We start from the raw sequence: 13160 nt of genomic DNA, 5'->3' as shown, positions 1-13160 counted from the left end.
ACTTTTATTCCTCATAATTCAGTTAATAAGTCTTTATTAAGGATCTACTATCTATGTACAAAATATTGCAGTTAGTAGTCTCTGCCCTACCTAATTGGCCATATTTGTGAAAATTCAAGCCCAGGTCTCTAATTTATGGATAGGAATTAATGACAGTAATGAAGGCAGAAGATTTTAGGTTAATGCCTCTTTTTAAAAATTATAAAAGCTATAGACAATATAGTTAGTTTTTTATAATTTATACTAAGTAGTTAGGGAAGGCCTCTTTGAGGAAGAAATAGAAGTTACCCAGGTAAAGAATATAATTAGGCTTCTAACACAAACTGAGTTTTTAAACAGACAGTATAAATATTCTCACAGTAAATTAAATTCATAGTTTTTCTTTCTATTTTTGCTTTATTTGTGGACTACATATGAGTGATAGTTCTTGGTTGCTAGAGTGGGTTGAATGTTCCCACCCCGCCCCCTAAGATATGTCCATCTCTTAACCCCTGGAACTTGTGAATGTGACTTTGTTCAGAGGAAGGGTCTTTGCAGATGTAATTAAGGATCTTGAGATGATCCCAGGTAAGCCCTAAATCCAATGACAAGTGTCCTTCCAAGAGACATAGAGAAGAAAAGACACACAGGGAGAAGAAGGAAGGCCATGTGAAGACAGAGCAGTGATTAGAGTTATGCAGACACAAGCTAAGGAGAGACAAAGGCACCAGAAGCTGGAAGAGGCAAGGGAGGATTCTCCCCTAGAGCCTTGGGAGGGAGCATGGCCCTGCCAACATCTTGATTTGGGATTTGTGGCCTTCAGAACTTGTGAAATAGTTCTGTTGTTTCAGCTCACCATGTTTGTGGTAATCACCATGTTTGTGGTAATCTATTATGGCACCCCAGGAAATGAATTCACTTGGCTTCTCCCTCTTAGCTTGAATCTAGGCCAGCTTCTCCTAGATATCTATCTTTTACACTCAGGGAACCTAAAATTATACAGATACAACAAACTAAAGTCAAAACAAATGCCACATATCATATATCTCAAAGCCAAACATACTTCTGGATATCAGATATGACTGCATAATTTGTATCACTGCTTCTATTAAGAAGGATAATGAGGCATGAACTCTCCGGAGAGACTAAACATCGCAGGAAATGAATGGCCTGTGTGTCATTTGAAAAAAATTCTATCTTTCTTTCTCTTACCACTAGATTGCACTTTCCTTTGCTACCATTACCCTGAATCATTCTATTTTGTACATCCTACAATTTTAACACAGATAGTGATTCATCCTATATAATTGTTCTTTAAAGTAATTCTATTGTTTTTAGTTGGACTTTTCAAAAAAGTTTGCAAATATGAAGAGGAGCTTATTGATTTTATTTTTGCAATAAGTGATGACTTCATATCTTACATCTTTGTATTTGCAGATGCTGTCACATCTGTTTTGTGAAACAAAGCAATAAAACCAATGCTATTCTGAAGAAACGACTCAGTGGTATTACACACACATACATAACCTCCATGATTTCATTAATTTTTTTCAAAGGATTCTACAAAGGTCAGAGGAAGTATTATTTTAAACAAACAAAAATAAGCAAAGAGATAAATGCTATTTTTAAAAGTTGTATGGATCAAGAAAATGAAATAAAAGGCATCCAGGTTGGAAAGGAAGAAGTAAAATGATCTCCATAGATGACATGATTTTATATTAGAAAATCTTAAGAAATCCACAAAAAAGTGTTGAATAAGCAAGACTGTGTTTATAAAACTGAGTCAGTGCTTTGGAGAGATTTAAAAATCACACATTGTAGTACCCAATGGTGAAATAAAGACATTGTCAGATAAAACAAAAACTAAGATTATTCATTGCTAGCACATTTGTACCATAAAGAATGATAAAGGAAGTTCTTCAGACTGATGGGAAGTGATACAGGTAAAAGTTTAGATATTCAGGAATAAATGAAAAACACTCAAAATGGTAAATATGAGTAAACAGTAAATGTGGGTAAGTATAAAAATTATTTTTCCTGTTAATTTCCTTTAAAAATGTACCTGCTGAAACCAAAAATCATGTTATGTGATAGGGATTGTATAATATATACAAATGAAATATAAATGACAACTATAGCATAAAGGACGGAGTGATGGTAAATGGAACTGTATAATCACAGGGTTCTTACATTTCATTTGAAGTGGTACAATATTAACTTTAAGTAAACCATGAAAAGTTATCATTTCCATAGAAATCACTAAAATACACAATGCAAAGAGGCATAGCTAAAAGGCCACTAGACCCAGTTCTATGTCTAGAAGAGATGAACTTTTTTTTTTAAATTGAAGTACAGTCAATTACAATGTGTCTATCTCTGGCATACAGCACAATATCCAGAGATGAACCTTAAAAACACAAATATGTTGAACATAAAAGAATAGAGGAAGACATACCATGCAAACAGTAACTACCCAAAAAGCTGGAGTAATTATATCAATACCAGACAAAACAGACTTCAAGAAAAGGCATATAACTAAAGATAAAGGGAGAACATTTCACAAGGATAACGAGGCCAATTCATCAGGAAAGCAGAAAAATCATAATCATTATGTATGTAGGCACTTAGTACAAGAGCTCAAAATTCATGAAGCAGAGACTGATAACATTTAAAGGGAAAAATAGATTCACGCATCATACTTGGAGATATTAACATTCTACTCTCACTGACTGATAGAGCAATTAGACAAAAAAGTCAGTAAAGACATATAAGATCTGAGCACTATCAACTACTTTCACCTAATTGATACTTTTAACACTATATTCAAAAATGCAGAATGCACATTCTTTTCAAATGCATATGAGACATTCATCAGAAAAATGACCATATGCTGGGTCATAAAACAAAATTTTAATGCTTTGAAATTTTATAGATTGTTTCTGACCACAGTGGAATTTTAAATTAAAAATTAAAAACAAGTGTGTATCTAGAAAAAGCAAAGTATTTAGAAATTAAGCAACATACTTTTGAATAACCCATAAGTCACCAAAAAAACACAAGGAAAATCAGAAAAAATTTTGAACAGAATGGTGATGAAAATAGAACATGTCAAAATTTGTGGCATGTAGAAAAAGCAACGTTCATAAGGAAATTTATAGCTTCAAAGGCTTATCTTAGAAAAGGCAGGTAAAGTTCCATTGTAAGTAGCTTACAAAAAGAAAAGCAAGGTAATGTATACCGAAAATAAGTAGAAGGAAGGAAATAATAAAATTATGAGCAGAAATCAACACAACAGAAAAAAACCATAGAGAAAATTAACAAAGTCAAAAATTGGTCCTTTGAAAAGTTTAACAAAATTGCTAACCCCTTAGGTGGATTGAAAAAGAAAAAAAAAGAGAGAGAGAGAAGACATAATGCACCAATGTTAAGAGTAAAAGAGGAGATTTCAAGTTTTATAGATTCTATAGATATCAAAAGGATAATGATGGGATATTATGAGCAGCTTTATGTTAACAAATTCAATAACAGACAAAACAGGCAAATTCCTAAAAAAAAAAAAAGACAACTTATCAAAATTTACACAAAACAAGAACTGTGAATTCTTGTATATTTATTTATTCTTGTATATTTATCAAAACCTTCTCATAAAGAAAACTGTATGCCCAGACAGTTTCATGGTGAATTCTATCAAACAATTCAAAAAGAAAGAACAGCAATCTTTTGCAAACTCTGAAAATAAAGAAAAAAAGCCCCCAACTCATTTTATGAGAACAGTATACTATGATTACAAAACATGAAAAAACATTACAGAAAAGAAAATTCCAGACCAATATTCCTCAATATTTAGCAAAATGTTAGAAATAAACTTGACAATATATAAAAAGCCAATACATCATTAAAAAGTGAGGTTTATTTCAGGATAATAAGGAATAATCAATGCAATCTACCATACTAAGCAAATAAAGGAGAAAAGTCATATAATCATTCCTATATATATAGAAAAAGTATTTGACAAACTTCAACAGTCATTGATGATAAAAACCTTTTTTAAATTAGGAAGAGAAAGGAATTTCCTTAATCTGATAATGTGTATCCATGAACGGTCTTATCTAAAATCTAACTTAATGGTAAAATATTGAATGCTTTCCCTCTAAATCAAGAAGAAGCCAAGGATACCCACTGTAATCACTTGTATTCAACACTGTACTGGTGACTGAAGCAAATGCAACAAGGCAAGGACAAAAAGGCATACATATATGAAAAGAAGAGGCAAAGCTATCTCTGTAGATGAAAGGATTGCCTACATAGAAAACCTAAGGAATTCCCAAAATAACTACAAGAATAAGCAGATTCAGCAAGACTGTAGAATACAAGATCAATATACAGGGGGGAGGGTATAGCTCAAGTGGTAGAGCATATGCTTAGCATGCACAAGGTCCCGGGTTCAATCCCCAGTACCTCCTCCAAATATAAATAAATAAATAAACCTAATTACCTCCCCCTCATAAAACAAAAAGAAAAAAAAAAAAACAAAAAAAATCAATATACAAAACCAATTGTATTTTATAATACCAGCAAATGGAAAATGAAATAAAAATTCCATTTTTAATAGCATTAAAACTATAAAATACCTAGGCATAAAATTTTAAAAATATGTGCAAGATCTATACACTTAAAACTACAAACTACTGATGAGAAAAATCAAATGGAGATAACATGCTCATGAATTGAAAGACTCATTATCACTAAGATGTCAGTTCCCTCCAAATTAATCTATATATTTCAATGTTATTGTGATCACAATCCTACCTCCCTTTTACATAGAAAGTGAGAAGCTGATTTTAAAATTTATATGGAAAAAAAAGGACCTAAAATATCTAAAGCAATCTTCAAAAAGAAGAATCCAATTGGGAGAATTTATAATACCTGATACTTCAAGACTTTCTATAAAGCCACTATAAAGTAATCAAGACAGTGAGTACTGATACAAAGATAGACATATAGATAAATGTAACAGAATAGAGAGCTGAGAAATAGAAGCACACTTAAAAGGTCATCCGATTTTTGACGAAGGTGCCGAAGCAAACTAAAGGAGGGGCTTTTTAAACAAATTTTGCTGCTACAACTAAATATCCAAGTGGAAAAAAGATATCTTGACATCTACCCACACCATATTTAGAAATTAATTTAGGATGGATTATATATAAAATACAAGAGCTAAAACACTAAAGCTTCTAGGAGAAAATACAGGAGAAGATCGTCAAAGTTTGGTGTAGATAAAAGGTTATTAAGACCAGAAAGTAATAAATTTTTTTTTGATGAATTAGACTTTATAAAAAAAAAAAAGAACTTCTGCTAATCAAAAGACCTCATTAAGAACGTGAATAGGAAAGTCACAGACTAGGAAACTATTCACAAAATATGTATCTGATATAGAACTTGTATTATTATTCTATATCAAGAACTTCTACAATTCAGTAAGACAAACAATCTTATAAAAATGGGCAAAAGATTTGAACAGACACTTCACCAAAGAAGATACTGAATGACAAGGACACAAAAAGCTGCTCAATAATAGAAAGTATCAGGGAAATACACATTAAAAACACCATGAGACATCTTTATATACATTCCAGAATCACTAAAATTAAAAAAGACTGATACTGCCAACTGTTGACAAGAATGTGAAACAACCATGAACTGCTATACATTCTTCATGAAAAAGGATCTGACAGTTTTCTTTATAAATGAAATATTCACCTTCCTCTGCACCCCGTAATTCACTCCTAGGTATTTATCCAAGATAGAAGAAAATACATGTTCTCAAAAACACTAACACAGGAATGTTCATAGTGACTTTATTCAAGACAGCCAATAACTGGAAACAGCCAAGGTGTTTAACAGAAGAGTGGATAAATAAATCGTAGAGTATGTACACAACAAATTACTATTCATAAAAAAGAAACAAACTACTATAAGTGCAACACATGGATGGATCTCTAAAACATGCTGACAGAAACTTTAGAAAGACTGTACATTGTATAATTCCATTTGTATGAAGCTCTAGAACAAATAAAATTAATCTATGGTGGAAAAAGACACAGAATTAAGGTTGCCTCCTGATAACTGGGGGCAGAAACTGACTGTGAAGGGGCACAAGGGAACTGTACATAACTACTGAACTTCAGTTAATATTCATGCTGAAGTATTTAGGAGTGAAGGACATTTAGGTCTCTTACTTTGAATGCGTCAAAAAAAGAGATAGAGGGATGAATATATGCATAGATATCTTATCAGGGAAATACAGCAAAATATTAGCTAAGCTGGATATATGGATGTTCTTTGAGTAATTATTTCAACTGCTATGAATGTTTGAAATTTTTCATAATAAAATGTTGGGGAAAAAACTGGTTCTCAATTCCTCTGCTCTCTCACATTGTCTGTACAAACTGGAACTGAATTTGTATGAAGTTAGCCAAGAGGGGGTGCTATTCTCAGAGTTAGATTTATGTTAAAAAAAAAACAAACGCAGCTTTAATACAAAAAATAAGTCAAACCATTCCTTCTCAACAAAGAATGAATTAAAATGAATACTGACTTCAGCTTCACATTATATATGTCATGACTGGCTCTGATGAGAGAACTTCTGCAGTTTCATGCAGTGTGCCTCAGGTGAGATGCCTGTTTCCAAGACTAATCATTTAAAGATGGGCATCTGCCTTGACTATAGTGTTTAGCACAATAAAATATATTTGCTGAACTCGGCCTCTTAGGGCGAAATGCAAGGCTCATGCGATATCAACAAAACAAAACAAATCAAAAAACACTTGTCAAGTAAGACTTGTATATTATCATTAAGGAAGGGTAATCACCTAATACATTACAGAGTCAAGAAAAAACTTTTGGGTTTCATTACCTTTATCAAGAGACGCCCCAGCCATATGGTAAAAGCTCAATGCAGTGTCTACATCATTAATATTCTTTAGGAAAGTAAAGAAGTTCTCCACTTCCTGAAATGTCAGACCCTAAAAGAAGAGAGCAGTGGTAAGTCAGGTAGGAACCTGTACAAAAAGCAGTATAAAATGCAGAAAACTGGGCAGTTATTCATCCTTATAAATCAGAAATTTATGCTATGTATAGAACAGAGACTGAACAAGTTAGTCAAGGAATGTCAAATTTGTATGCAGCAGGGGAACAAAACTTTATTCTGAGAAAGGCATGGTGGCGAATTGCCTTCGTCTTATATGTAAAATTTGACATGAAACTGTTTACAGTGATGACTGGATATCTTTAATGAAAATATTTCTAACTGTGCCCTCCGATTAGTCACAATATCAGTTGGGACACTTCCTAAATGAGCTGTAGCCACTTGATGTATTATACATCTTATTAAGTAAAACTCATCAAGACTTCCATTTTAATAATCTACTCATAGGCCAGCTAAGTTTTTGAGGTTAGTTAAGCTAATTAAAGAATCACCAAAATCAGTGATATACATGGGAACGGTTTCAGAATTCAGTAGAACCCAGGCAACTGGTAAAGCTATTCATTATTTCAATTTTAAAGCTGCTAACGAAGCAATTGCCATGTAACTTTAATCTGATGAAATTCTGTGAATGAAGAAACTCTTTTCAAAAGCTGGTCAAAGATTCGCTGATCTTTAATTCTACTTTCTATGATGGCTCAAGAGAGTAGTTGGATAAACAGAGATTATAGGAAAGATTTGTCCTATTTGCCTACTTCCCATTTCACACATCATGCTGTGATGGAAATGAACACAATTTCTAAGAAGTGAATAACACTGAGGAGACACTGAGGTTAATGTCTTTTAATGAAACATCAGGTCCTTTATGGATTGCAGATGTTGACTGGCTTTTACTTAGTACTGTTCCTTTTTCGATTTCCATTTCCCCAAACTACAAAGTCCAGGAATACAGATCGGTGACTTCGTAAAAAGGAAACCTTAATATAGATGATCTGTAGTACTTTCCTGGTACTCTCCAAACTGGCCAATGGTGTTGTTCTCATTTTATCAATCAATTTTGGGTTTATGATTATGTCACATGATCTTTTAGTTGTTTTCCCCTAGAATCACAGAACTTGAAAAAGCTGTGTATTGTGGAATATGATGACCATATAGACAGGTGCATAAAATATAAATGTACAGCTTAACAAACTGTTGTAAAATGAACCACCATAAAAACTCCATTCAGGTCAAGAAACAGACTATTATCAGCATCCCAGAAGCCTCTCTACCTCCCTCAACATGGCCCTTCCCAGTCACGAGCCTCTTCTCCTCCCGGTGATGACAACTATTCTGACTTTTAGAGAATTCATTTCCTTGCCTTTTGTAAAAAATAGCATTACTATCTATTTAAGCATCCTTAAACATATGTTTGAGGAGTCTGGTTTTGAATTTTATAAATGGAACCATGCATATGTATTTTATTATAGATGGCTTCTGTCTTTAAGATTTTTCCATGTTTCTGTGTATATCTGTAGGTTCATTCATTTTTATTGCTATAAGTATTCCATTGTGTGAATATATCATGATTTATTTATTCTATTTGGGCTATTTCCAGTTTTTTGGCAATTACGAACAGTAGTGCACCTGTATTTAAGCATTCAATCAAACATTTATGGAGTACCTACTATGTACCAAGCTCCATGACTTCTGGCAGTGAACTGAAAGGCCTATATTAAAGCATTTTTCCCTAACCTGAGGTCACTTTCATGGTCTTGATCTAGACCACCCAGGGCTAATTCCTTGTACAAATGCCACAGTATGCTATCTAATGTAAGCCCTAGGCTAGAAACAACATTGTAAGAGAATTACACTGGACCAGAAGCACAGGTTCTACAATATCACCTGCTTGTGGATAGATACACTAATACCTTCTTCTCTATCAAAAGGCATACAGAGGTGGAAACAACCCAAGTGTCCATCAATGAACGAATGGATTAAAAAAATATGGTATATACATATAATGGAAAAGGAAAGAAATTCCAATACATGCTACAACCTTGAAAACATTATGCAAAGTGAAATAAGCCAGTTGCAACAGGACAAATACTATATGATTCCACTTATATGAGGTGCCTAGAGTAGTTAAATTCATAGAGACAGAAAGTAGAATGGTGGTTTCCAGGGCCTGGGGGTGAGAGGAAATAAGGAATTATTGTTCAAGGGTATGGAGTTTCAGTTTGGGAAGATGAATGGTGGTGTTGGTTGCACAACAGTGTGAATATACTTAATGCCACTGAACCATTTAAAAATGGTTAAAATGGTAAGTTTTGTTGTGTATATTTCACCACAGTAAAAAAAAAAGCCATGCTAAAGCTGTTTTACTGTACTTATTAGGGTGTGGATTTCCACAGGCAAGGGGAGGATAGGGGTTGAGTTATGAAAGGGTTTCCAAGGCTAAAGGTTAACGTAAAACCCCCAGGACAGAAAGCGCATGGCAGAGGAAATGCTTCCCACTCTGATAAACAACCTCCAGTGCTTGTTAGTTAATTTATCATGAAACATCAAGTACTGCAGCTCAAGACCAGAGCTTATGCTGAGAATTATTTGAGGACAGACGGAGAGAACAATCTGAATTCAGTGGCTATTCACCTGACAATTTAGAGAAACAGTGGAATACAAATCACACTATGTCACTATTAAATAAAGATATGTAACATTTTGCCCTTTTTTACATAGGGATAATTAAAAAATATTTATTGAGCACTTATTAACCACTCAGCACTATGTCAGGAACAGTGAGGGAAATAAAACTGTGTTGGATGTGGGCCTTGATTTTATAGAACATAGAATTTAGAAAGACCTTCTTAAAGAGAGGATGATGCCAGTCATGAAATTCTTATTTCTTGGTAACTGCCTTAGAAAAAAAAATCCAGAGGTTTATTAGAATAAAGTTAGAATAAAACTGTAGCCTGAGGTTTCTGAATGGAAAATAAAAGGATATGCTTTCTGTGAGTTAAGCTGTTCAGACTAGAAGGCTACGGCTTAAGCACAATCTATTGTCAGGTGATGAACTATAGACATAATAGTCACAAGGAAATATCCTTCTCTTAGGCTTGGCATCAAAGGGGTTTTCTTGACATCTATGGGGACCTGTTTATTCTGTGACCACCTGTTCAGTAAACCAGTAATCTATCTACATTTGGAAAGAACTTATATAAGGTTGGGCTCTAGATGACTAAAAAAAGAAGGTAAGACTAATTGTACTTTGACAATCTAAACACTTATTCATGTTGCTTAAAAATGAATTTAACATTAGGGAAGTTGTTAAACTAGCAAGTAGAATTATCACTCAAAACTAAAAGCAATTGATTAAATGTTTAGAAGAAAACAGAAAATCTTCATGACCCTGGGTAAAGCAAGTTCTTAGATATGATACCAAAAACACAATTCATAAAAGAAAAAAATTGGTAAATTAGAATTCCTCAAGATTAAAAACGTGTGCTTCAAAATACTGAGAAAACAGAAAAATGACAGACTGCGAGAAAATATTTTAAAGTCATATATCTTATCAAGGATTTGTATCCAAAATTATATAAAGAATTCTTACAACTCAATAATGAGATAATAATAATAATCCAATTAAAAAAATATTTGAAAAGACATCTTCCAAACAAGATGTATAAATGGTTAATAACTAAATGAAACAATGCTCAGGATCAACAGTCATTAGGGAATGCAAGTTAAAATCACAATGAGATACTACTACACACCTGTTAGAATAACTGAACTCCAAAACACAGACAATCACAACTTTCGGTGAGGATGTGGATAAACTGGAACTCTCATACATTGCTGTGGAAATGTTACATGCTACAGCCACTTTGGAAAACAATTTGGCAATTTATTAAAAAGAAGGTTACACGTAATTTTACTATATGACCCAGCCATCCACTCCTAGGACTCTCCTTAAGAGAGATGGAAATTAAAAGAGAAAACTGTCAAACAGAAAAAAAAAAAAAAAAAAAAAAAAAGAGAGAGAGATGGAAATATAGGTCCACATAAATACTTGTACTTAAATGTTCACAGCAGTGTTATTTATAGTAGCCCCAAATTGGAAACAATTCAAATGTTCACCAACTGGTGAGTGGAGAAACAAATGTAGTATATCTATACAATGGAATACTATTTACTATTCAGCAATGAAAAGTAATAAACTATTAATATAAGCACAACATGATTGAACCTAAGAAATATTGTAACAGAAGCCAGACACAAAAGACTACATTATTATATGAATGCATTTATATGAAATGTCCAGAAAAGGAAAATATATAGAGACAGAAGAAGACTGATGGTTGTGTGGGGCTATGGCAGAAATGAGAATTGACCTGGAAACTAGCATGAAGGACCTTTTGGGTGTGACGGAAATCTAAAACTGGATTGCAGTGATGATTGCCTAACTCTGTAAATTTACTAACAATCATTGATGGATGAATTGTACACTTAAAATAATTTATATATACTTCATGGTATATAAATTATACCTCAATAAAACTTTTAAAAAATAAAAAGCAGTTGTACTATGAGAAGAGGGGTAAGGAAAATTTGGCTTCCTCTGGAGTCAGTTGTAAAGCCAGATATCTAACGCTGACAGGCCATGGGCAGTGCAAACACACTGTAATGATTCTACTGCCTTATCTTTTAATTGGTTAGAGCAAATCCATCTCCTGGGAATCAGTCTAATTGCCTGAGTTCCTTCTACGGCCCACTGAAGAGATGAAAGAGTCTCCTTCCTTCTCCCTTACAAGCTGTGCCTCTCACCATTCTTATCATCTATCATCTGCTCAGTTTTTAAAAACATTTAAATCATTTTTATATCATGCAATTTATGAATATGGTACAAAGTGTTAAATACAGAGTAATTCTTCCTTTACCCCAGCCATCCAGTCTCCCTCCCTGGTCACTGTCACCAGTTTCTTGGGTGCCCTTTCAGAGGTGTTACTATGCTTGTCTGGTTCCAATAAAACATCTTACCATTGCAAAGCCCACACTTTTCTTCAACTGGTCGGTGCCTGGCAGCAGGGGGGAAATTACACCATTTCCATTACATACATTTCTACAAGTACCTAATTGTCCTGAAACATCACTTCCTTCATGTGTTCATTCCTTCTGCTGACAAAATATCACTGATTTCCCACTGTCAACTGGAAAAATCCCAAACTTCTTGGCCTAGTATTCAAGGTCCTTTACAATCTATTTCTGTAATTTATCTTTCTACCTCACTAAGAACCCCTAGGCTAGAGTCTAGCAACACTGTCTTCCTTGTTTCCCCCAAACCCTTCAGCTTATTCAAATCATGGAGAATAAAAAGTGGCAATAAGCAGGTTCATCAGTAGGAAGATTGTGGACTCTGGAATGAGACAGTCTTGGATTTGAATCCTAGTGCCACTGAGGATGGAAAGTAAAAATAAAATAAAATAAAATAAAGCTGAGTCAGAATTTTTTCTAGAAGAAAAATTCACAGAAAAAAGGATATTGAAAGGAATGGGGGAAAATATGATAGAGGACATGGACCAATCTTTAAAATGAAGCCAAAACAAAACATGTTTCTCATAAAAAAGAAAGAAAGAAAGAAAATCTGTCTTTGTTAAGTAAGAAATATGGTGGTTATGCATAGCATGAATAGAGTAAAAACATGGTGGTTACTCACAGCATGAATAGAGTAATTTTCCCAGGGGTGGCAGGTTCCCCAATTCTTCCAGCTATTACTCAAGGACAAAACAGCCAGAGACGCTGATGGAGCAGGCCCCTCCAGAGCAGTGGCTCACAAGTCTAAATGCATATTAGAAGCACCTGGGGAGCCTTTTAAGAACTACTGATGCCTGGCCTCACCCACTGAGCTTCTGATTTAATTGGCTTGAAGTGGACCCCAATAGCCATATTTCTGAAAGTTCCCCAAGCGATCCTATTGGGAGACCAGGCTGAAAGCACTGCTTTAGAGGAAGAGTGTGATTAGGAGAAACAGAACTTTGCTAGAGAAGGGACAATATCTGCAATATGAAGCCTTGGATTTTAGTCCAGACTTTGGGTGGGTCATTAATTTCTCTTTCTCTCTGTCTCTATATCCTCAAAGGAGAAATGAGATCTAACAAAGCTATTAGAGAGACAAAAAAGAAAAATGGCTGTGAAGCATTGCATGGTCATTAAGTAATAC

General features: G+C 34.0%; 1 protein-coding gene across 1 annotated transcript in view; it reads right to left on the bottom strand.

The window, feature by feature from the left end:
• The window catches only part of MICU1 (mitochondrial calcium uptake 1), a 156695-nt gene that overhangs the window by 15316 nt on the left and 128219 nt on the right, over positions 1-13160 (bottom strand). The window contains 1 exon segment of the mRNA XM_014556251.2: positions 6896-7004. Within this exon segment, the coding sequence (XP_014411737.1) occupies positions 6896-7004 (109 nt within the window).

The sequence above is a fragment of the Camelus ferus genome, chromosome 29, assembly GCF_009834535.1.
Source record: "Camelus ferus isolate YT-003-E chromosome 29, BCGSAC_Cfer_1.0, whole genome shotgun sequence".
Lineage (NCBI taxonomy): Eukaryota > Metazoa > Chordata > Mammalia > Artiodactyla > Camelidae > Camelus > Camelus ferus.
This window is presented reverse-complemented; position numbering and strand designations above follow the sequence as displayed.